The sequence below is a fragment of the Meleagris gallopavo genome, chromosome 4 (genome assembly GCF_000146605.3).
Source record: "Meleagris gallopavo isolate NT-WF06-2002-E0010 breed Aviagen turkey brand Nicholas breeding stock chromosome 4, Turkey_5.1, whole genome shotgun sequence".
Lineage (NCBI taxonomy): Eukaryota > Metazoa > Chordata > Aves > Galliformes > Phasianidae > Meleagris > Meleagris gallopavo.
The window spans coordinates 61,798,553-61,825,411 of record NC_015014.2 but is presented as its reverse complement, the minus strand read 5'-3'; the positions used below and the strand labels follow the sequence as shown (position 1 = coordinate 61,825,411).

At 37.4% G+C, this 26,859-nt stretch overlaps 1 protein-coding gene across 1 annotated transcript; it reads left to right on the top strand.

Annotated features, from left to right (window-relative positions):
- Positions 1 to 24,024, top strand: LOC104910870 (protein Dok-7-like; the record flags this gene model as incomplete). Its single annotated transcript, XM_010710516.2, has 3 exons — positions 1 to 163; positions 2,206 to 3,071; positions 23,926 to 24,024. Coding segments are annotated over 3 exons (1,113 nt in total), but the record flags the coding sequence as incomplete, so codon positions are not given.
- Between the last annotated feature and the right edge of the window lie 2,835 nt (positions 24,025 to 26,859).

Here is a 26,859-nt window from a genome sequence, read left to right as displayed (position 1 = left end):
ATTTCTATTTATGTATTTTTTCCATGTCTTTTTTTGACTTATGTTCCTTTTACAGATCCGACTACAAATCCGGCATATTCAGAAGAAAGATTGGCTCATGAAGCTTTGCAACTAGAGAAGCGCTTGAGCTTGCTGTCCCATACGAGTCGCCAGGGCAGCGGAGGTAAGAAATTCCTTTAATTAAATATAGGTGGTATTCCCTCCTTTTCTAGGCTGTAGCGATGAACCATGTATACGTAATTATAAGGTGATGAGCTTTAAAGAAAAAAAAAAAATAATAAAACGATGGTCAACATGTTTCATTCTTGTCCATGGCTGCTTCAGTCACTGCTGAGTAATGTGGTTTGTGATTAAATGCCACTGACCCTTCTGGAAGTCTCTCTTAGTTAGAGCTACCAGACTGATGTAATATTGTAATATGATAGAAAAGCATGCCTGAGTTTGTTTGTTTGTTTGTTTTTTAAATCAGTCTCTGTGGTCAGTTATGTGGCTGGATGAGGAATCACAAAGTGAGCTTTTCATATTCTGTTGAGTTCTGCACAGGAAAATTAAACATTTGTGGGGAAATTATAATACCAAGACTCTCTGTAGGTTTGGGAGATAATTTGCCTGAATCTGGACGTCTAGACTTTCCCATTGTCTTGGTTCTAATGCAGTTCTAAGCTGTAGTTAGGACACTTCATCTATGATTGTGGGAGAGCTTCCCTTTCAAAATTCTAAAATATTTAACTGGGAAAAAGTGATTTCAAAGAAATTGAAGAATGTTGTTATATATCTATATGTCAGTGTGTGTATATGTGCATGTGTATTTTTCTCAGTAGGTAACTGTCTTGTTCAGGGTAATTTTTTATTAGGGTAATTTTTTTTTTTTTTTCTAGATGCCAGACGTTGCTGAGAACTGCACTAATATTTTTGTCATTCATGTCTTCTGTCTAGATGGCAGCATAATTTCATCCTGAGTTGTGCAGGGGGTCACAAGCTAGTGTCAAGTAGTGGGCACTAAGGGAAAAGAAAGGATTAAATTTCAGAGGATAAATGTTGCTATTTTCTGCTAGTACAAAACAAGAATCCTTCCATAGAGGGTAGGAAAATTGTTCTAAACGTTTCCTGTAGCAATTGAAAACAGAAATAGTTCAGTTGCACCAGAAGCTCAGATTTTGATTTCTAGTGGATCTTTCACTTATCTAACCCGTCTGGCAACTTATTGCTCAAGGTTTAAAATCAGTTAGAATTAATACCTACTTAATTATCCTGTTCTTGGCCTTGTCTTCTTTATCTTGTCTAAATAAAATATATTTAGTTGAGAGTGAAGAAAATAACTTTATGGAGCTGGTACAGAAAAGTATGGTGTGTATGTTTCTCATAAAAGCATTGAGGACACTTTCATCAGTGTTTAGTTTTTTTTCTTCCATATTCTGTCTTGGATAGCTATAGATACTGTAAAAGTGGCCTCCTTGTGAATACACTGAAGAAAAAAATCTTGCAGTATGTACATAAGATCTTTCTCTATATAGATATGTAAATGTAGTAGCATTCTCACTTTTGTTTGTGTCTGTGTTGTATTACTGTCTTTCAGTATGGATATTATGGAGAAATACAGTATAGAAGACACAGAGAACAGGACACAGAGAACAGAACAAGTTTGATTTTGTTTTTCTGTCTCTCACGTGCATTTTGATGTCATTCAGATAAGACTTGAGAAAAAAGTACCACAGTCTTTTGGTTCATTCAATTTCAATAGAAATTTTGAAATCTTTTATATGCTTCTGGATTACATTAACAAGTTTGTGGATTTTTTTTCTTTTTTTTTCTTTTTTTTTCCTTTACGTAGACATTTTTTTCCAGAGCATCCTCAGCTATTCTGAAAATTTGTGACTATTCTCTGTGATAAAAGACTGAAGTATCTAAAATAAAGCTAGTTAACTGTACAGGAGTGAAACACATCTAAAAAGGGGAGAACTGGCTGCATGAAAATGTAGCCCTGAGTGCAGTATATTCCACAGTGTGGTAGGGTTGTGTTAAAATATTATCTGCCTGTTATTTTTCCAGCAGGGATAGGAATAATTGCAGGAATTATGGCATTCCAACAGAAGATCCCTCTACGAAGCAGATGGAATATCAGGGTTCTTTCTGTGTGTACTTACCCTGCTTCCAGTCTGTGTGTTGCGTTTTAAACACGGGCTGATCTCTTTTCTTCCTTTTTAGGAGATGACAGAAGTCTTTCAAGCTCATCTTCAGATACCAGCCACTCGGATGTTAGTGTTGGGAGCAGATTGACAATTTGGCCTGAACAGTCTTCAGCCAGCACTTCGCAAGAGAGTCATGGACTGGCAGCTGCAAAGGGCATCCATCTTGGGGAAGAGAAGATCCATCCAGAAGGGGCACGTGGCACCACTAAACCACCTCCAAAGCCCCTCCGGTCCAGACAGCTACAAGAGATAGGCCGTCAGAGCTCATCTGACAGTGGAATAGCTACTGGTAGTCACTCTTCTTACTCTGGAAGCTTCTCTTCCTACGCTGGGAGTTTGGACATCTGCCATGGTGATGAGTTTGGATCATTGCTTAGCCTGCCATTGAACTTTCCTTCGGATCAGAATTTATGTACTTGTCCTCACAGTGAGCCTCAGAGAGGTGTGGGATCAGAGTATCAGGTTCCCAGCTCTCTCAGACATATTTATGATATACCCAGGAGTTTGTTACAGGCAGCTGCTAAAGATGTGCAACCCAAGAGTGCAGATTCCACGCTACCCAAGGACCAGGCCCTGCCTCCTCATGGTGCTAGTGATCCAAAACTGCTCCTTCCACGCTTAGAAGCACAGAGAGCACCAGAGCACAGAGGGAGACCGTCATTCTTACTCCCAGAAAGCACCAAAGACTCAAGTAATGAGGCGTGTGTGGATTTTGTTTCGAGGTGGTCAGATACAAAATCACCAGGACAGGTGTCAGACTCCAAAAGTAGTGAGTTAGCGCCACCTAGTGGAGCCTCAGCTGACCCCTATGACACATGTAGCCCCCACCTTGGAATGACAAGAGCTCTTTTTTCAGCTTGTCCAATCTGTGGTGGACTAAAGGTAAATACCTAACGCTGAGCAGATGCTAACAAGCCTTACTTAATATAGCATGATTAATTTAAAATGGCTTAACTTACAAGTCATGTTATTTCCTTTATAATTTTAATTAAGGTAATTATATTTGTATTGTTTATGTTCAAGTCGAGAGGCTTTGTACATTATTTCCTCAAAATCTGTGCCTGATCAAGAGAACACTTGAATAATATAGCCCATCAATCATTGCTTTTAAATTGACCAATTTTTTCTTTGAGGGTATGTGAGTGGCTTGCAGTGACAGAGATAGAAATTACAGAAGCACATGAGAGGGCTGAATTTGTCCCGTAATGATAATAACTTGGTGTGGAGAACACTGACCTGTCTTGTTGCTGGTATTTCAAAAGACAGAAGGTTGAGGCTGTGTACTATGTGCTCCTCTTCGGAATGGCTGTAGCACATTTTTTATTTTTTTTCCATGTTTTTCTTTATTGTTGTAATTTTGTATGTTGTGAGCATATATTGCACAAGAAGAAGGCAGACTAATGAAGCTTCTTACTAGGGAAAGAGAAGATAGTCTGGTTAGCATAGCAATCCAAGACAAATCACCTTACTGTATTTATAACTGACCACTGAGAGATGCTTTAGGGGAAGTGTAAAAAAAATCCATTACTGATTTACAAACTGGGCAGTGTACTTACAGGGAAAGTTATTCTTGACAACCAGTCACAGAAGACGTGGAGATTCATGTGCTTTTCTAAACACATTTGACAATATCTGTAACTATGACTTTGTTCCCTCTGGAGTTCTTTCTGAACCCTGTTAAATTCTTGGCTTTTTATTGCAGTAAGTTTTCTACAAGGCATGGAGAAAATATTTGTTTTTATCTATTCTGGAGAATACTTTAGTTTTGGTAAATAAGATGAAGGTAAAACTCTCAGAGCTGCTGAAATGATGGTAAGGTCAGAGAGTGTGCTCAAATTAGGAACATGTGAAGTGGGGATTTAGCAAAGACTTTTGTACGAAGAATTAAATACTGTGGTTCAATTGTGTATATTTTTTTTTTAATTCAGCAGGTGGGATTACATAAATCACTGCTATGAAAAGGACTTGAGGATATAGGAAGTTAAAAAAGAAATAAAAAACTTGAGGGGCAGTTTTCTTCTTGTGGTGTGTTTTGCATCGTTGGCTGTGTTTATGTCTGAAAACAAGAAAGTCCTTTGAGCCTGAGGTGCTTGTGTAGCATTTGTCTCAGCAGTGTGAGAGTACCTTGGACATTGCCCTGTATTTGTGGCATTTGGGAGGCAAGAAAATGCTTGAGTAGCAGGATAAGGTCGTGTCTACGTTCATTGCTAGGAACAGTGTTCTTCCAAGGCCATCTTTGCAACCCCTCCCTGCCTCATTTTGAAAGCTTGACTGGATGCAAGGGCTGAGGTTCAGCCTCCAGCTTCTGCTGTTTTTGAGCTGAGAACGGTTTCTGCTGCTGGCTTTTTGCATCTGCTGTCTTAGTCAAAAAGAAGTTGAAAAGAATGCATGAAACCGGTTCCTAGAAGGTCTCTACTCTGAGAAGAGCAAGCCCCAAGATGGCTTTGTTGTAGGCAGGGAGAATTAGTTGGCATGGAGTTAGCTCACATGGTCTAAATGTTTGTGGGTGATCTCAGTTTAGACATGAATTTATCGAAACTTACCCTGGAAGTCTGTGGCAGACGGGCAACTGAAAGTAAGGATTCTGTTCTATTAATCAGAACGTTTAAAGGCAAAATTATGCTGCTCCTCCTTTAACTGCCTGTTCACTTCCATGACATACGCAGCCAGATCTTTTTATTTTTATATATATTTAAATGTGTGTATATGTATAAAAATATATCTATTTATTTTTTTTGTGAAGAGCTGACAGATTTCACATTGATTCTAGTTACCTATTAACATTAATTGGTAAGAATGTCAGGAATAGTCACTATTTAAGCAAATTTAGTGACAGAGAGACACTGATAGAACATTCTTACCTACTCTATTTTTTAATGGTGTTTTCACATTATGTGCATGCTTGTTTGTTTTTTCTTTCTTTTCCCTTTCTTCTACTTGGCTGGAAGTATTTGGGAAAGAACTTTCACTGAAAGGACTGATTGGACTCGCTTTCACTTTGGAAAGAAAAAAATAACTTCTAGGTATATTGTCTTAAACTGTCAAAATAAGTTATTTTATCAGTATTTAATGGATGCTTTGTCTGGCTTTTCTCATGCTGAATACAGTGAAAGTACAAATCCATGTGATCTAACTAAAAATAATAATTGTTTCTTATGCTTTGAACAGAATTAATTTGAGATATAGTTAGGGCCAAGGGGAGCTCACGTATGAATTAATGAGACACCAGGTTTCACAATGACTGGTATTCGTGTTCAGAAGTCTTTACTGGGCCAGTGTTTAGAGTGCCTTTGTAATTTCAAATTAAGCTGTTAATTAAATTGTGGTGATGTTTTTTAAATGTCTGCTATTTAAATAGAAGGAAGCCTACAGCATGAATAAAACAGGTATGCCTTTGTTTGCTACCTTGGATGTAATCTATAGCAAGTCAAGGTTAGGTTTGGGCATGGCATCTTTGTTTTGGAGCTGAGAGAAGCTATGTGAAGAGCTGGAGGCAGGATGCAGACTGATAACATGCATATGTGAAAGTGATGGTAGCACTGGTGATGGGGATTGTCTAGTTTAGGAAGCACCTGCTCCACTAGTGGCAAAGTTGATGATGAACACAGAAGGATTCAAACAAAAAACGAGAAGGAAGCTTTTCTGTTTCACTGTGGATGAAGAATAGCACAAGCATGAATGAAACTACTAAATTTTGCTTTTTTATTTCTATATTGTATTTCATAATATGCGTTGGGGATTAATAAGCAAATATACAGGGTGTTTTGCTTTCTGCTGTATATGACTGTAGTGTGCACGTGATGTCCCTCTTTATAACCTTTGCAAGACATACCTTCTGCTATGCAATTTTTGCCTAGGTGATATCAGTGCTATAGATTAATGCCCGGATGAAATCTGTGTGTAGTTTAAGAATATTTTAAGCTCAGAATGTTGGATTGTTGTGGGATTTCTAAGTAAGCTACCAAGATTTATTATTAGACTTATTCAATTTTCAGCTACTTAGCTGCTATTAATTTGAGGAATAGCATTATACTGTACGTTTGTTGCTCTGTAACTTCATTTGATGCTGTAGTTTGAGAAACTGTCAACACTTTTTATAGGGTGTCTTTTTTTTTTTTTACACCACCACTGTTTGTAAATTTTCTTAGAAGTCTGAAAAATAAAATTCTTTTCCAACTGGCTTTGTCCTTTTCCATCTGACAAGTAATGCTTTTCTTTTTTTCTTTGCTTTTTGTCCCCTGACCTTCACCTTCTTGCAATTTGAACAAATATGGGATGATTATGGCTGTCTCTTCTTACTGCTCAGTGTTGTGCTCAAATTGCTGTTGACAGCTCAAAACGTGCCTTTCAGTAGAAATTACTTTTATATATTTGTCTTACTCTAAAGTCATATTTACATTAGTTGGAGTTCTTATGTACAGACTTGTTTATGGCTTCAGTAGTTAATCTGTCATGACAGAGGAAAAAGGAAAGCATCAATCTGTATGTATCTGTTGTTATCAATTCTGCACTGGTATTCAGCCACCTGAATATTTTAGTTGATCACTTAAAATCATGTAAAATCATTTAAAACTGCCAAACTCTCCTTGGAGACAGTTGTCCCAGATCAGGAGCAGATCTACCAAAATCCTCTGTGATGTATTTTTATGGTTCCACAGTAACTGTGCCTCAAACTTCGTAGCACCCAGCATGTCTGCAGTAAGCTGAAACACAGGAATGCTGTGGTCACCATGTATAGAAGAACTTAGGGACTTTGTTAGGTAGCAGAATCTACAGCTCTGAATGGCTAAAATCTCCCTACACAGTACAGGGAGGTCTGACACCTGTGCTGGGGGGATGTGGATTGCTACTGGCATGGGGTGCTGCTTTGATTAGCTGATAGGAAATATAACTCATTTAGTCTGTTCTCTAGAAACTGCTTTATTTTGCATTGCGTTTTGCATGTGCATGTATGTACTATGATCCTTGAGCAGGCACTTATGCAGCACTATAGGGCCCTGCAGGGCTTTTTAATAAAATGCAACCTTTGCTGAGTGCAGTCTGTGAGTAGACCCAGAGCTATGAATCTGTTTCTGTTGTGCAACGTAGACCAGGGAGATGATGCCTGGCGAGATCTGCTCTTCATTCTTGCCTGGACTGATCTGACCAAATCTGTGAGCTGCCTGTGACTGGGTAGGGAATGTCACATCAGCCTTCTAATCTCGTAGAGACTCTTAAACTTGGATTTTTCACCTTCATTGTAGATGCTGCTTCTGAAGGCAGTGAAGTGTAAACTTCTGTTTTGTTGAGATACAGCAGCTGCAGGCTACTTTGTTACATTCATGTAACTGAGAATGGTTCTTTTGTTTTTTTTTCTTTGGCTTTTAATCAGGTGGTAGTATTAAAATAGATACTTAAGCAACCACACTGCTGCTATATACCACTTCAATATAGCTTTGCTTTTCCTCCTGCAGACATTATCTCCTGCTCCACGGGGTTTGAACATCTTTGTTGATCTTGCACTGTGTTTATTTTCCTGCTTTCTCTTAAAGTTAAGGAACATGATTAATCATTCACCATTCATATTTATTTTAAAGGCTTTATTTTTTTTAAAGATCTATATTGATGTGTGACGCTGTAACATTTTATGCCTCCTCTCACCTTCACAAAAAAGCTCCATGCTGTGTAAATCTTCCGTTAAGAAAGATGCATTTATAATCTTTTATGTCTCTGTTCCTGCTTGTACTCCTGTTTTAATCACAGAGCTCTGGGCAGTTGGGCAACAAACGCTGTCAAAACTATAAAAGGAACAGTTCACACCTCAGAAGAATGTGGAAGTCAGGAGAGCTGGCATTACTGACCTCAGCAACAATGTGTTTGTGAGGCTCTCTTATGTTCTGGTGACTGCTGATTCTGGGTGCTAGTAGCTTTTGGCATGAGCTAGAAAGCTTGCTTTGTGCTTTCTTTTCAGGTTTAATTCCATATGTTATTTAAGTCCTGACTGTGAAAGTTAAACCTGCAGTTAGATGCATCTTCTATCACATGTCACTACTTAATGAAGAAAGTGTACGTGCTAATAATTTCATAATCAGTTATTGTAAAAGACTTTGAAACTTTTGCGATAGTGTTATATATTTTTTTTAACTTTGCATAGATTTGAAGAGATCTTTAAAGACGCTGAATTTCCCAAAACTGCTTTTTGAAATAGAAGATATCTGTGATCATTGCTGTCCTTGACAATGAAATGCAGTCATTTTTGGTGCTGTTTGTCTGTGCTGACAAATGCATCCAGCACCATCCAAGCCAAAGTTTGGAGCAAAAGTATATTCTCCAGTTTAAACTGGCAGAGGAAAGGGGCATGAAAGAGGTAAGAGGAGTGACAGACCCAGAACTTGATTTGCTTTATTTTCCCTTTCGTAATTTTAGCTAGGACTGCCCTAGAGGAAAGCAGTAACTTTTACTGGACTGCTTTTGGGTCTGCTTATGCACTGTTTAGAGATGTTGCTTATCAGCATTTCACAGAGAAAGGAGGAATTACTTTTTTTCTTGCTGTTATTTTGTACAATGCTATAATGCTTATTGGCAATAAGCTTTACTCCCATATAATCAAGAAGAGACCCGGCTTCCATTTTACTTTGCTATTGCTGATAAGGGCTCATGCAGTTGACCAAATGTTTGCCTAAGGAGGTCACCTAATGGAAGTGACTTTGGATTTGAGTTATTGCAGTGAAATAGAAGACATGTCCACCCTACAACATTTGTGCAGATTATTTTTGCCACTTACCTCTGATCTAAATCATAATACTGCTCTTGGCACTTCTTGAGATCAGACATTAAGTGAAATACATACCGTGTGTCTGCAGTGGGGAAGGAAGTGCCTGCCACAGAACTACTGGTAAGTGAAATGGTAACAATGTCAAGATGGCATATTTCCTACATGCTTTGAATGGAGACAGCATAGCTCAGCAGATCTCATTCTTTTGCACCAAACAGAAATGTTGCTGGGTTGCTTTTCTGTCAGAGAGTCCATGAAGACATTGATAAACCTCAGTATTGACCTTCCATCCATTGGATGAATAAATAGGAAAAGCTACTTCTTACTATAAATAGAATCAAGCTGGATGACAGCTTTTGTTATTACTACAGCTGGCCACTACTTATTCCTCTGTTGGGAGCAATAGCTTTTCAGAAGGGAGAGAAAGAAGGAGGTGGCTTCCAGCAGTGAAGGCTGGAAAAATTTCTCCCTTTGGAATATAGGGTTGTTGTGTTTGTTCTGTTTTGTTTTTTGATCCAGTTGTAAAGAGAGTCATCAGACTGCTGGCAGTGTGGCCAAAATGGAAAAGGGAAAGGTTTTTTCCTCTCTCTTCCTTCTCTTTTTATTTTTTAAATTAGAAATCCACTTACTTCTGGAAAAGACAACAACACAACAACTATGGAATCGTATAAAATATCAGCAGACAACATATTCTGTTTTCATTTTCAAAAAGAGAGAAAGTTGAATTCACCGGCAGAGGCAGGCAAGACAAAAGGATTAGGAATAGGTGGAAGCTCAGAGGGAAGCAAATATAACTACAGTGCCAACCCAGACTGACTCCCAGGTGGTTCATTTACTTCTGTAATATGGTAAACAAAGACAATTAAAAAAAAAAAAAGCAAAAAAAAAAAGCATCACTTGGCAATTATTTCTGCAATATGATGGTAACATTTACTAATATTTTATTTTTAAGATCATAGATTGAAGAAGGCTATGCAGAAAATACTCTGCTTTGAATAAAATCCACTGGTACCACAGAAATTTCACAGCACAGGGAAAGAATTGGCGAATGTCAGCAGGATAGCAATCATTCGGGTGGGATATCTGGAGGTTTGACAGCAGCTTACTGTGAGTAGATGGAAAGAGTGAAAAATAGATGCTCAGTAGGTGTAGGACCTTTCCTACCAACCCTTTTTCACAGAGCCACTTAAAACTGGAAGTATATGAATTTAAAAGGATGAAATGTGTTCCAACTAAATGACACAAACTTTATTTTTTCCCCAATCTATGGCATTGCATGTGAGAAGAACTAGTTTTGGTAATTCAAGGTGCCTGGTACACTTAATACTTCAAGATATTTATGGAAATAGCATCAGGCAGTTTGATAACATCCCATATGGATTTGTAATCTGATTAGATCCATATGGGGTTGAACTGGATGATCTCTAGAGGTCCCTTTCAGGCCCTATGATTCTGTGACTTTGTGATAAGGTATCAGTCATATGTAGAGATTGTGTTATAGGTGAATTCTTATTGTTACTAATATGAATATTTAACTTTACACCTAGTGATAAAGATCAAGCAATGTTTTCCAATATTGTCTTAGTAAAGTAACAACATATGGGCAATCAGCGTGGTTTTTCACGCTGATTAGTAAGATAGCAGTTGTGTCAACAAACCTAATGAAGATAAGATTCTCTACTAACTGTTCCACAAAAAAAGCTCACTGAAATGCATTTGGAGAATGAATTGTTGAAGCATATTTATATATTCAGAACAGAATGAATACTTCCACTAAGCAGAAGGGCTTGTCAATATGGGTAAGCCATTCTGATACGGAAAGAAAACCAATACATGTTTGACAAAGTTTCCAAGATAGACTGTTAAATTTGTCCTGCAATTTATGTATTGCTTTGTTTAAGGCAGACTCCTGGTAAGAACTTGTGATGGTGAAATGCAGATGACAGTGTTTTGGGCAATCTCTCTCTTTTAACAGAAGTTGAATCCCGAAGCATGTGAGAGAGATAAGAAGTTGGAGGTTTGGACTGGTCTAGTAATTTTGGGTTATGGTCTTAATACTACAGGTCCAACCAACTTTGGTCAGTGTATCTCCATAATATCTACTAGAATAATATTTACTTTCCAAGTCTATTGTCAGGATTGATCAGTTTGTCTATAGTGATTTGAATATGGAGTATTCTATTCAAGTACTAAATATATTATTAAATTTGATGTTTCCCAGGCTGCAGGGAGAGAGCTAGAAAGCCATTTGCCTTCTATTTGAGCTGTGAACAGATAAGGAACTCATTAAGAGTCACTAAAGAAGAAATCAATCTGCTAAGATGGAGCAGTTCCTATATAATTTTTTTTAAACTGCTGGGAAGTCTATCACTAATTTGTATAATTTCAAATAGCCATCTCCCAGTGAATTCAAGACAGGAAAATGCTGATGCTATGGATATGCTATGTTCACAGGAAATTTTTCTGTGACATTCAGTTTGAAAAATGATGTCTTTCAAGAACAACAGAGTAACTGGAAAGAAGTTATTAATGCTGGAACCTTTGCACGCAGTAGATTTAGAGTCTGAGGCTATGGCATTTGGAAATTGGTTCTTTATAAACATGGGATTAATCAGAGAATTGAACTATTTTTTAGCATTATGAAATGTCCAGGATACCAAAACATGCTTGGGGGCAGGACTGAAATTCAAGCAAAACTTGAGTAAGGAAAAAAAACCAAAAAAAACAGACATAAAAGCTGGCAACATGCTTATCAAAAAGAGAATTTCTGTGTTCTGAGGAAATTTGCCTTGTCAGAATCTGCAAACACATGTATTGTGCCCTTAAATTACTATGGAGAGACTTGTTGCATCAAATCTAAGGGTGCATGTTTTTTTGTTTTTTTTTTTTGTTTTTTTTTGTTTTTTTTGTTTTTTTTTGTTTTTTTTTGTTTTTTTTGTTTTTTTTTTTGTTTTTTTTTTTTAATAAATAAAATTGTTTTATTCTTATTTGAGGTGAAAAGCAGTTTTACCTGAATAGAGGATAGGTGAAACTCCAAATCTTCATATTTGTGTGAGGTGTAAGAACAGATAGCCACAGGGAACTTCTGTAGCAGCTCAAGCTCTCTGAAAAGCTGCTGTTAAATATTTCAGCTTGTCAGTTGACCCATCTTAACAAGTAGGTACTGTTGAGTTTCTGTGATGCTGGTTAAACTCAGACCTAAACGTAGGAATTCTGGGTCAGAATCAAGATGGCACAAAAAAATATTAAAATTATTGCATCTGAGCAGTTGAGCCAATCTTTTTTACAGTGTAAAAAATAGCTTTTTACCCCAATTTTTACTAGTTTTTTTTACTAGTTTCATGCAACATTTTCAGTAACCTTCCCAGATGATATTGTGGAAAGAGGGACTTCCTGGATTCTGGCTATCCTTGCTGTGGTATAATAGCAACATTTGCTGCATTAATGTCTGTAACAGTGCACACTGGTTTTTTTGGTCTGTAAAAGTTAGACTGAGGCTTTGTAGGGTGTGTGGGGATTTTAAGGTCCAAACAAGTGACTATTAATGTGATCTCTGTGATAAATGATAGCCAGGATGGGGTGAGTAAATACCAGTGTTCTGTACAGATTCTGGGCTGTACCAAAGATTGTCTTTTACTCTGCATGTAAGCTTCCCTTTGCTTTAGCTTTTATGTGTTTCCACGTTCCCTTTTGTAAAACAGGGCAGATGAAAGAAAGCATTCTGAGCAACTCTTATCTGCAGCATCACAATCCCACACAAGTCCAAAGGTTAGAAGCAAAAGGGGCTTTGAAATTGACTTTGTGCTCCTAAGCCTTGTCACATGAGGATATCAGACTATTCACAGTACAAACTGCAGCAGCCAGCTGTCAGTCAATTGAAATGACTGTTTCAACAGCTGGGAATCAGTGGGACATGAGCTCTGGCCGTGTTCCCTCTCCCCTACCACATCCTTTGCAGCAGTTTGGATTCTTTGGAATCCTCTGCTAATTCAATGTTGATTGGAAGCAATTTTGAATGTACAAGAAATTCGACACTGGAAAATATTAAGGAAATATAAGCCTTTTCCAGACCTAGTTTATTGCAAGGACAGAGAAACGTTAAGTGGGCTGTATCAGGGCTTGTAACTGAACGCCTGAATCCTCCGTAGCACTAGCAAAACTTTACTGGATGAAGTTTGCAAATTCAGCTCATTCTTTGAGACTCAAAGTCAAGCAGAACACACGTGCTATGGAGATAACTGCTATAGAAAGCTTTGGAAAGCTACAAAAATGATTATACCTAATACTTTATAGCAGTGCTTTCCAACGTAGGAAAGGTTTGCGAGCAGCTTCCATGCATAGTTAAGTATCTGTATGCTTTGAAGCTGTGATGCTTAATTATAGTTTCATTACCTTTGACAAACCATAATTTCAGTGATGGCTGAGCTTGTCTTAATCTTACTATTCTGAGTTTTCTTTCCCTTGTTTATCCTTTTGGTTCCATCCATTTCTTACTAACAATGATCATTGTTTATCTCGTTAATTGTTTTTCAGGAAAAAGTCGACTTATCTGTAAATATGGGATTGAAATTGAAAAAGAAGGAAAATGAATGCAAAGATGGTATTTCAAGGCTTTAATCTTTGTTCTTCAGAGGTTCATAATTAAGCCCACTGTAGTTCTCTCTGTGTGGAGCAGGATGCACAGGTTATAACAAGGTATTTTTTTCTTTCTGCCTTTATGTGGAATGGGCTGGAAGAGGGAATCAAATAGCTAATCTAATGCAACTTGGCATAGTTCCTTGACTGCAGATCAGGCCTCAGTGTATTTTTAGAGCAAGTACAAGCTAAGCTCCCGCTGTTGAACAGAACTCTTTGAGGGAAGTAGAAGCAACAGAGTGCTCTTAGGGCAGTCGCTAGGTGAATATTTCAGAATGGTAATAACAGCTTAATGGAAATTTCTCTCTCTCTTTCTCTCTGAGAATCTGTAGGCGTAGTTTAATTTGTTATTAATGTTTGAGATTTTCCTTTGCTAGCTTTTGAAATATAGAATATTTCATCCCTTGTTTGTCACTTAACTGTGATGGTGTAGTTGAATCCACAAGTTGCCTTTATCTTTATTTGCAAAAATTTCCATTTTTTTCCAAGGTGGGTGGCTTAGTTTTAAAGTCCTGTTGCAAGGAGAAAACTTGTGTAAAAGGAAAACTTTCTTTAATTTTGATAAGAAGTGGAATTAATTTTCTGCTAATTGAGAACTGTTTAACAAGCACAATTGTGCTAAGTTAGAATACTTTTCAGTACGGTTGCATAAGAACTATTTTTCAGTGAAATACGTTAGATGTTTCTTACATGAGTTGGTTTAGGTTCATCCCATTTCCTCATCAGAGAAGAAATAGTTCTGTGTCAATAAATTATTTGAACTTTTTTCTTACATGTCTCTTCAGGTGTAAATTTACTTAAATCACCCTTTTCCTAATCAAAATCTGAGTCCTTTAGTGTGTACATATACATGCGTCTCTCTCTGTTAATGACTGTCCTTTAAATTAGTATCCAATCTCTCCCTGTTAAACAGTATTTTTCTATTGATTTCTAAAATCTTGGTATGGGCAGCAGAACTCTGTTATTTCTGGGATGTGCTGTTCTAAGAAAATGTAGGGAAACACTTCTCATTTGTCATGACTTCCTAACTGCACAGCTATTTCTGTGGTACTGAGATGCTCAGTGGTGGCACTGTTAATCTCGTGAACTTGAAAATACAAAAGGAGGGGGTCATGTGAGGTGCTGCATCTGGTCCTACCCTTTGCCTCTTCTGTTTCTTTTCCATGCAGAGTGAGAAGAATGGGATGCAGACAGCACGCTGCTGATTATCTGCAGAGTGAACTCTGTTCTTACTCATACTTAATTTACCCCCATCTGAGCCTTATTTTCAGTGGTACAATAGTTTTGTCTGAGTCTCTGCCCTGAGTGGATTTCATTTGTACAAAAAGGGTGGAATTTCATGGATCTGTGAAGCTCAGGCCAGCAGATGTGGGGAAATTGAATGCATTTTAAAGGTGGAATGCTCTTGCAGTAGTGTAATGCTACCCTCTGTTGGAAATTAGAATATCTGGAGTATAAACTGGAATACAGAGAAGTGAAGATTGTTTGCATGCATGACTTTATTTCTATTGTACATGATGAGACTTCAGAAATGTCAGTCTATTTAAAAGGGCATGCTTGGTGTAAACAGAAGAACTTTTTACCCGAGCTATCATAACTGAATTTAAAACAATCTCCTTTTCATGTTAAGACACAGCTGTAGGCATAGGTGGTTGCAATTTTACTGTTTTTCTGTAAGAATACCAATTATAGCCCCCTATAATCAATGCTGATTTTTATTGCTCATAAACATCTATCTGTTCATAAAGTCTTCACTTCTTTTGAAAGAAAAATACATTTATTTTTTTTTTGCATGGCTGAAGTTGCTCTGTACACTATTCAACAGTGTTATGAATAACAGCACTCATCTTCACCTGTGAAAACATGAATGGTTAAACCAGTGCTGTGGGTTGCATTGCCTTCAACAGCCAGAGCAAATGCATATTTGAACTCTTTTGCTTAATCATTGCATTGCATTGGATTTTCTAGGAGAGGTGGCTTGACTAATGAGACTGACTGAGCAAGGATCTGAGAAGGGGAAAAGGGAATGGGATGTTATAATGAAAGCCTCCCTAAAGAGTTGACAGCACTGTCTTGAGTTAAGAGATCTCCCAAGTGTCCTAAGCTTAAAAATAAATAATTTTAATCAAATTCCAGACTAGATCATCTGCTTCTGTAAAGCACAACAGCTCAGCTGCAGTTGGGGGGAAGCCAAAGTATGTGATTTTTATTGCCTGGAGGAACTGGCTATCAATTTGGCCGTAGGAATATATGATATGATGAATTTAACATTATATCAGAAGTATCTGCCTTGGATCTTAAACCTGAACGTTTCTTAAGAGAACTATCATAACTGGAGAAAAAGAAGTGGCATTTCTGAACTAGAGTGTATTTGATGGTTTATTTTAATGGCAATTGTGTAAGGAGCCTTACATGTCCTGAACGTCAGAATGATTTTATTTGATACATCTGGTGAAAGATGAAACAGTGAAGACTGATGTTAATTGAATTTTATTCTACATCTAGCATCAGTTCTTAAGTGTGTTTGTTCAAAGTTCTGTACTCTGAAATCAGGAGATGCTATGCTCCAGTTGTCATGTTTGACAAATATATCCTTTGACATTTGCATATGGTCTTTTTATTTCTTGTAAAGGATTGGTTTTAGTTCCTGCCTTTTAATTCCTGCATCAATTCAAGGCATGTTTGTCAAATACAGTGAGGTACAATTAGTGTCTGAGGCAATTTGCTGTGTCTGGCTTAGCCATTTCTTCTGTCTGGCTGGGTCCCTTAGCCTATCCATAGCTCCTGCTCTGAAAGACCTCTGTCGTGAGCTGGGAGCAAGAAGTCTTCAGTTCATACTCCACTATCTTGGTGCTGTGAGGTCTGTCAAGTCGCTTAAATGAGATCCTCTGTTCATGAATGTTAGTAATTGTTTGCATCTGGCTCTTCATTGGAGTGGCTTTTATTGACCCACCTTGAGGACTTGCTGCTGCAGTGTCTTTCTCTATACGGCTTGTCGCTGTACCTTGCAGTACCTCCATGGGACAATTAAGTGCTTCCGCTTCTATACACATCAGTGCTTCTGATTTTCCCTGTGGTTAAATAGGATGGATACTCAAATTCACAGACATATTCCTTCATCTTGTCGGAACTGGGACCATCATACCAATTTTTTCTTTGAAGTACCATGAGAAAAAAAACACCTTGTGAAACTAGCTAAAACAAATTGTAAGACAAAAGAGTCAAAATCTGTTTGTGAGAGGTACTGTGAATTTCTTTGTTTCTTACTTTTTTTTGGTTTTGGGGAATTTCTCTATAACCACGAGCACTGGAAACTGTCTAGCTGATGCTAGTGCTATGACTGTTTTATGCTAGTTCAGTGCTGTGTGTGCCTTCAGACTTTGCTGTATACTGAGGGTGAGCTCTTATAGGGATGGGCCAGCTATTCCTGCTCTTGATTATTATTTTTTATTTTTGGACTAGTCTAGAAGCATGCAAGCTTGACTTGTAGTAGTGCCTGGAAACAGACACAAGCTTTACTGATGTGCTTATGCCAGACATTTAATACATATTGGATGGTATTGCATAGCTGTCTCCTTCAGCAATCTGCCCAAACATTTTTGTGCATAACAAGATATGTGTGTGATGTAAAAAGGAAGTTATTTAGGATGAAAAATGAAGCCCCTTACTGTTAAGGAATTGACAGATTTACAGTTGCTCATGCTGTCTTGATTTTGCCCACATGTATGTCCCTCTAGGGCAATGAATGAGACAGATGTCCCAGTGTAAAAAGCAGTGTGTGACCATGTAATTGCATTGCAATCCAGTTCTGCACTATCCTGATGTAACTCTTTGGTACAGAGTAATTCTGGGTCCATTTCTGAAAAGCAAAAGGCAAGAACAAATCATGCTGCTTGTCGCACTGTCAGCTCCCTCATGTCCATATATTATCAGTAGCAGGGCATTAAATTGGTCATTTTACTGTTGCGACCAAGACTCCTACCATCTGAATTTTGGGGAATGGCTACTAGCTGGAAATGACTTTCCTTTCAAGGTGTTAGCTGGGCTTAGGTACTTTGGCCTTTGTGGTGACTGTGCCAAAAGGCTCAGGCCAGCCATCTTTCCTTACGCTACCTAAATTGAAGGGAAGGATCAGTTATCTTTTAATTTTGTCATATTCGGAGCTCCAATGTGATATTACTGGTCATATTCTGGCAAATTGCTCATGCCTGAGAGGATGCCCATGGCAAGAAGAAAAACAAAAGCATACATAACTGGCATAGAATCATAGAATCCCCTGAGCTGGAAGGGGCCCATAAGAATCAGCAAGTCCAACTCTTGGCTCCACACAGGGCAATCCAAAATCAGACCATATGTCTGAGAGCATTGTCCAGATGCTTGAACTCCAGTAAATTTTCTGCTGTGACCACTGCCCTGGGGAGCCTGTTCCAGAGCCCTACCACCATCTCACGAAGAATTTTCTCCCAGTATCCACCCTGAACCTCCCCTGTTGCATTTTCATGCCATTCCCTCGGGTCTATGGTAGTTTGGACATAGTAGTTGAAAGTCACCATTGAGATGTTCCTCTATCAAAATAAGAAAAAGAACAGCACACAAATCTGGACAACTAAACAGTACTTTAAATTCTTTCTCATCTCTTTGCTTAAACAACATCTATAACTTGTAGCTTAGTTGAGCTGCAATTATTTGCAGGTTTTAGAAGGTGTGTTTTAATGTGACACTTGGCTTGCCAGTGCCACTAAAATCATCAGCTTCATGCTTCAGAAAATAGCTGATGTTTGGATTTTGCTGAATGAACTGAGATGTTTCTGAACTGACTTCAGCAATCTTTCTGTTAGCTGGCAGTTGGCTTGTGACAGATGAGGCTGAGTTATCAGAAGTTTGTGGCTGAAATTGGAGCACTGCACCTGAAGCATATCATGGCCAGGGGTTTCTGTTTCATTTGGAATTGTTGTGAAAGATTATGAAAATTTAATACTTTTGTATTGTTTGTTCCAAACTTGATCAACTGCTGGGCATTGTGAATCAGGTCATCAAAGTGGAAAACATTTAAAGGTTGTTCCATGTGTCTGTATTTATTGACCTTTCCTGGGAACTTTTTTCCCTGTGACAGCATGGGCATTCCAACTTTTCTGTGGCTTTGCTCCAAGCATAAGTCATAGCCTTTCATCTTTATGATAAATATACATTAACTTTCACTAGGAACTTGTTTCTTTATGCTGAAGTATCTGAGCTTTGCAAAACTTTGTACATGTTCGAGTTTTTTGTTTTTTCCTGTTTTCCAAAAGCAATGTGTTTTTGTGATGCTAATTTCAAAGTCTTCCTTCAGGATTTCCTATTGAATCCTTTGCTCCTTTTTGAATCTGCACACCGTCCAAGATGCTATAGTCATAAACTATGTAAGTGTAATCTGCTGCCTCTCTTTACATATAAACAGGGATTCTGATGAAGAGCTATCAGCTGAGTATAGCAGGCATGAGAATATTTGCTCATGTATTTTGGAGAAGTCTGCTTTTTTTCTTTCTTCAGAGGTCGTGATAATCTTGATGGTCTTCAGTTGAATAAATGGATGTTTCGCATGTCCTTGATATTGTACAATGGCTTTAAAATTGAAGGAGAGAGATTTGCTGAAAATTAAGTAGCTGGCCAGTTTTGCAACGCATCCTCTCCATTTATAAGTGTTTTTTGATACGTGTGGTGACAATAGTTGCTACTATTGCTGTTTCCTCTTTCAGAAAAAGAAGCTTGGATCCTCTCATCTTTGTTAAGCCTTTCTGAGAATCCAGAGTGGGGCAAAGCTTCATGCATCTGCTTAGACAAATGCAAATGACACCTACGAGACTGTACATCTAGCTCTTACTAGGTTCAGAATTATGGAGCTACTAAAAAAAAAAATGTAGCTGAGCTGAAAGAAAAGATTATTTCTAAAGATGCTGAAAGGGGATGACTTAAGCTGTGGGCTGATGACGTGTGTTTGAAATGTTGACAGTAATCAGGCAAATGGCATTTCATTCTTCTTGCCAGTGATGATGGACCCCAGCTCAATATTACAATCTAGAGAAGCTGAGCTGGTCTCTTTCTTGGAAGAGTGGTATCCTCCTTCTTCTTCTTCTTTTTTTTTTTTTAATGAGCTATGTTTAAAAATTTGAAAGAAAAATGCTTTTGTTCTTTGAAAGTATATGTTTTATAGCCTTGGGGCCAGTAGGAGGAGGAATTAACCTCAACAAGGTGAAAAGTGATTTGCCTTTAGAGAGAAAGATGAATATATTGCTCTTCATATGGGATAGTATTTGTGTCTGGTAATTTTCTTTAGATGAAGACTGATTTGGTAAGTTATATATTTCATGGAATTTAAAGTGAATGAAATAAAATAAAACTATCAAAATTGAAAAGGAAAGAGAGAGAAAAAAAAGCTTTTTTTTTTAAATTGTAAAAATAATTATGTACTATAATGGTTGTTTGCAAACAGACAGAAATGCTAAAGCTTAGGTTCTGCTTAAGGCAATGGAACTAATCTATGAATAATGATTCAGCGTATCAAACTGGTGCTTTTCCTAACATCCATCATTGAACCCTACCCAAGAGGTTTGGAAGCAGAACTTAAAAAATGAATGTCATCTGACAGCAGCCAGATCACTGACAGAGTTAAAATAGCCCTGGACATGTAGTTCATGATGTGTGATATACAAGTGGTACATATCCACTTACTGTGGGTGTTGAGGGGAGGCTGTTTGAACTAACCGTGCATCACATATTTCAGCACTCAGCTCTTGGGTCACAGATAATAAGAAAGTAGTAAACTACATTGGAAAGATATTTGACTTAAATTATAAGTATCAGCAGATCTGTGTGATTTAAATAAACACATCATTAGTTACTGTCTGAATATCATGCCAGTCATAACAAAAGCATATTACAGGAGTGAGGTCACTTACTGATTTTCTTCTTTGCCCTAATGGTAGTTCTAGATCTGTATTGTACTTCACATTTGAAAACCGTGTGTTTACATTATGCCACAGTAATTTAAAAACTTCCTCCTACTGACAAAAGCATGTTTTGTCTTAGGTATGTAGAACTAGAAAAGATTTAAAGTCACTGATCCCATTCTTTAGAGTGAGTTGCCTCAGCAGCAGCCACTGTAAATTAGTGAAGTCTCTCTTATAAAGAGTCATAGCAGGAGACCTCATAGTTGCAGAAATAATGGAATAAATGCAGTGAAACGAAAATGAAAACAACAATTTCATAGTCTGAAAAATCACTTGAAAACTAAAGACTCATTTTATTTTATTATCTCTGACTCATTTATATGTAATCATATTTGTTTCTTCTATTTATTCTTCTCTTTATTGCATTTACTTGCTGTAATTCCAATGATACTTTATTATTGTCCAATATCAGATATGTGAAATTATATCAAACTTCTGTTTGTCTTTATGTTTCTTTTGTCAGGTATCATCTAATCTCCTTTGAATGGCTTTGAAAATATTAATTGTGATTTTTCTGTCCATCAATCATCTTTTCTTACCCACCTAACCTGTACTTTTAAATGCAAGGCTAGTTAGAATTAATTTTGTAAGACTGACTAGGATTTCAAGCCATGAAATAAGGTTCAATTGTTGAAGAAACTGTACATAGATTTAATTTTTGGCTATTTCTGTGCAGAATAAGCAGAAAATGAAGGTTTGAATTCTGCGCTTGCATGCAGAGGTTGGAAGGCCCTGCTGACAGTTTTTAAGTTGAATTGAGCAGCACACTGGAAAAAAAAAAATAATAATAATTCTGCAACTGAAGCATTCAGCATTGGAAGGCTTCTTAATCCTCCTGGTTCTTACTTGTGCAATACTGGGAAGAGGGAAAAATAACTGAATTTAATTCGCAAATAAATCCAATCATTATGATTTGGATTTACAGGAGGAACAGCATTGTTCAGCATGTAGTAGCTGATGCTGCAAGAAATAACTTTGCTAGAAATTGAGAAGAAAACCAATCATAGGAAAAATTATTCAGTTTATTATTTGTTTATGTGCATCACTGCTGCTTCTAAGATCTAACATTGAAAGAGGACTCCTCTCTGGAGACTATGTTTGAATAGAGAATCCAAATGCTTTCTGTTTTAAAGAACTTCTAACTTCCTTACAGGCTTTCTATTTTCTGTCTGTTATTTCTAGCCCTGCTTTTGCCATAGTTCAGGATATTCTGGTCTGCAATGCATTTATGGAAAAAAAAATTTTAAAGAATTTTTTTCTGTCTTGCTGTCTAATTTCATGCATCAAGCACAATCCCTGAATGGCAGCAAAGCTGCACCAGTTCTAGAGACATAAGGGTGGGAGATGAAGACTTTTTCCCCATCCTCAAACAATTTTGGATTGAGCCCATGCAGTACCATAATGTTCCACCCCTCCAAACCTGTCGGTTACAAAAAAAACACAAAAAAATCCTTTATTTTTAAAAGCAAAAACAAGTTACCTGAACATTATGAGATCCTTCCTCATTAGTAAGATCTGAATGTTATGCATTTTGATGCTGCAGTCTGCCACTTTCAATTCTAATAGCTGGGCTAGCAGCTATTAACTTTGGGGCAACATTCTGCTTTATATCCACAATCATGAAGTCAGGGAGATATTTTATATTCTATATTAATATTTCCCTAATAAATTATTTGAAGAAGGAAAAGTGTGCTTAAATATACTATAAAGCACTTTTAAAAATATACCCCAAATGTTCCAAATAAGCTCTTTTCAATGTATATTTTATTGTCTGAAAAAGAATCATTGCAATCTTTTATTGTTTTGCATGTCACGCAAGTTTCTTCAAAGCTAAAAGAGCCTTTTCACTTACTTTAACTGAAGCTGGATCTAGTTGCTAACTGACAGGTATTCTTCTATGTTACATTTATAATTTCTGAAAATTACAAAGCATCTCAGCAAAAGAGATTGTGAAGTAGTAAACAAAAGGAAAATAATTAGTATACCGTCAAGAAAATAATCTCTGATTAAGAAACTGCAGCACCACTTGAACACAGCCTGACAGATTATTTCACAGAAAATGCTATGTCTGGGTTGCTTCGGTGCTCACATATCTTTTTTTTTCAGGTATTTCTGTGAATTTCTATCCTTCCACCTTGCTGCTCAGTGTCACCTTGTTCTGGGTTAAGCAGTGCATTATGTAATTAATGTTGCATCTCCATATGTTTGCCTTAAGAAAATATTGTGCAGGAATTAGTATGACTTGAGCTTTATAATACAAAAATCTATTTTTTTTCCTATTAAGAAATTTGGGGAAGTAAACACAGTGCCTATATAGAGGTGCCTGTATATCTTGAGTATTTCTCAAAAGCTTCCACTTCTTAGAAAAGCGTAGGAAACAGAAATCAGCGGTCACAGTAAGTGTGTATATTTAAATTAAGAAAATTGTTGTCAGTGTTAGCATAAAATGGAATTTTATTCAGTGTAACTGAACATTATGGCTCAGTTCTGGTAGTGTTTTTCCACTTCAAAGTTCAGAAGATGCATTTATTAATCAAAAATAATAGATTGTGGTGATGAATTCTTGCTCTTGCCAAGAGCCCAGAAATAAGAGATCTCCTTGGCAGCGCGGGGATCAGCAGCACAGAGCAGGCTGACCTCACAGCCTACCCTATGTTGTAGCCTAGGAAAGGCCTTGGTGCTGTCTGGAGATCAAAGTGTCACTGTTCCTGATCATCTGTGAATGACAGAGTATGTTTTGGGAGAATACTGGCCTGCACATTTTGAAATGTGCTTACTGTTGGATGTGACTGGGCACTGGTACTTTGTGCTGCCTGCTTTGAAGTGCCCCAGCTGCTGCTCTATTGCCACAATACCAGTAAAGTAGCTGAGATGACACGAAGCTTTGGTACAAAGACCTCTACGTCTCAGGTGGCTTTTGTAGGCAGTCTGAAGTCTGTCTGGGCTGCAAACTAGAATGTGTTGCTCTTAAGGAACCGAACAAATGCACCAGGCTTTGGTCTGCCCACAGCTCCTGAATTCACAGTGTTAATCCTGTTACTCCAGCTTGCTATTATCTCTGTCTGAATATCAAATTAGCTGCTTTTTGCAGTCAATTCAATTGTCCTAAGCCTTATGATGTACGCTACAGGAGTTGTAAAGCAGTCAAAGTGAAGTTAGGTTTGCTAAGGTGCATATGCATATTCTAAACACCTTCAGGTTGGAAAATCACTGCCCGTGTTCTGGATTTGAAAAGCATGTGTTAAGCCTTTTGTGATGATAAAGTGCTTTTCTCTGCCATTCTTCTTACACTTTGTAAAGTTTCTATTTCTTGTAAAGATTCTAAAATTTTCTGTTTATTTTTATTTTTTATTTTTTTTAGGGATCAGCAATATTACAGCCGGGAGTCTTACCAGCTATACCAGGTAAGAACCACTTAATTATTTACCTTGATTTACTTTGTTAGTACATATTGATGCTTAAGTCCCAAGTGGTGATGAACAAAGCATCATATTTGAGAAAGAATAACTGAACTTCTCTAATTGAGAAGCTTGTGGTTGGTTTTGCTGCTGCAATTCATGAGGCTGGCATTTATGAAGTAGACTGTAATCTATAGTGTCTTTAGTTGCAAAGATTAATGAGTTTGAATTTTTCCTTCCTTTTATAATCAAGAAGTTTGAATTTATCGGGTTCTTTATCAAATTGTGTAGTGCTTTTTCTGTTTACGTTCCCAAAGTCAAGGTGTTCTTTTTAGGATATATGAACACCAAGGGCAAACTTGATTTGTATTTTCAGTGCAGATGAAATGTTTTCTAAATAGCACAAAAACCCAGGAGTGTATCCTTACCAGACAAAACATGGAGCCGCTTCTCTCATGTCTGTAGGAGTTCTAATTGACAGATAATCAGTAAAGGAAGGAAGCTGAATATCTTGCCTTGAAAGATTATTTAGGCAAAGGTAACACACTGACTGTCTTTGCGTTGTAAATCTCCCTATCAGTGGAACGTGTTAATCATCTGGAGTTTGCTGTTTCATTCAGTCAGACTGGTCTGGCTTCTTTATTATCGTTATTTTAGTCACAAGCCTGTAAGTATGTTTGGCTTTATGTACTGTGCCCATCTCATTCCTTTGGGTTGTCTGTACAGGGATGTTGTATAGTGTCTTAAACGTCTTTATATTCTTTGCCTGTTCACTTGATAATTCAGTAGATCCACTTAATATACCAGGTACGTTGTTCCCAACAGAACAACATTTCATGTTTGGTATTCTTTATGGATTTTAAAAATCTTGGCAAGTACAGAAAGAATTGTGGCTGCTTGCTGTTTATGTGAGCAAATTCAGTAAGATACCAGGATCAGGTGATGTCTCTGAAAAAGGTCATAAATAATTCTATTCCTTTGTCTGTCTTAGCAGGAGTAAATCGAAAAGCATGTAGCAGATCTTGTTCCTAGTTATTCTGCTCGAGTCAGTGGAATTTCTCTTGATTTATAGAGGTCTAAATAGAAGCACAAATTGAATCATTACCTCTAATTTTCTCCTTACTTCTAATAACTCAGGATTTTAGTTCTCTAACCAACCCAAGGAAACCAGAGAAATTCTTACGACGGAAGTGAGTGTAAATACAGAGGGTTCTATAGCTGTGTGTAGTGGGTATATTTCTACATTAATTTCAGTGGCAAATTAAGCGTGGGTGCAAACATTACTTGGCAAAAACTTAATTCATACTATTCATATAGATGAAGGAGTTAGCTATTTTGTTAATATCTATCATTAAACAATCTGGAAAAGCAATTAAAGAACAGATTTTAGGATCAAAAGAAAGGGAAGAGACTACACTGGTAAAAGTTTGGGTGGGTTTTTGCACACTGCAAAAACAGAGTACTTGTTGTACTTAGTATTCAGTGCCTTAGACAAATGCAGCATCTAAAGGCAGTGACTGAAATTTTTAGCCATCTTTGTAGGGTTTTCATCTCTCAGCATCATTAGCTACATGTGATTCTATGATTATATATTTGTGCTTCGTTCTTCAATTCTTCAATACTGTACTGTTCTTCACAATGCAGAGTAAACCCACATTTTTTCTCTCTTTTTTTATTATCCTCAGATATTCCATTTGGGAGTATTGTTTTTAGATACGTGAACATTTCAAGTGTAATTAAACTTGGTATCACAAAGCTTTAAAAAAACGTTGTAGCCCTTCAATTCCTTGCTTTTACTGTCTTTAATTTTAGGCTTGTACCAAACGGTCCCTTGGTGCCAAGCAGTAATTCAAACAGTTCTGTTGGACTAAAGGAGCAGCATTAAAACTTCTCTTTTTCTCTTTTATGCTGTTTTAATCCACATTTACAGATAACATAGAAGCACGCTAATTTGAGGTAATTACTTTCAAGATCTGGCTTGATGGCAAGATACGCCTACTAATATGCATAATTTTACAGTGACCTGACACAGTAAGGTTGTTTGCTCCTGTACCAATCCATTAGTCACAAAAATACTTTGTATTTTTAGCACAGAAATGATTGTATTGTTTTTTTCTTTTCCATTCAAATACAACACACAAACGCAAACCCACCTCATTGGCTGCTCTATGTGCCCCCTGTTCTGTTCAACAATTTTTGCTTTTGAATGCTTCAGTTCTTTATCAACAAATGGTTAGTCAGGGTCAATTGTTTGAATGTTTTTCAGTTTATTGCTAGAGAATGTAGGTGATAATGTTATCTTTCTATTGTTAGTTACATATGCTAAGCAATCAACTAAGCGACTTCAAAGGAACATATCTAGTTCTAATGGCAAGCTAAAAAGAATTTGTAAATGCTTTGGCATTTTAACATCCAGATGAAACATCTGTATTGGAAACTGATCAGTCTGTGCTTCTGTGCTGCAGGCTCCGCCATTAAAAAAATCAAGAGCTGAATGGGAAATTAAGTCAAGAAGTAAAGAAACATCCTCTGTTGGAAGCAGTATACTTGAATATCATTAAGTTTTGAGGTTCTGTCAACGGTTTACGGGCTGGTTCGGCCCGGTTCCGTGACTAGAAGGGCGGAGGGATCCGCGGATCCGCGACCCCCGGAAAAAAAAGAAATAAGGGACCCCGAAATAATTGAAAACAGTGGCAACAATCTGAAGTAAAACAAAGTAATTTAACTAAATATGGTATCAACAGAATTTTTATAAGGAGAGAGAATGTGAAATTGATGGTGGATTGGCCTTACCACAACGCTGAGATGAGAAGCGCAGGCAGAGAAGCGCAAGCGAAGCAGCGCAGGCAGAGAAGCGCAAGCGAAGCAGCGCAGGCAGAGAAGCGCAGCGAAGCAGC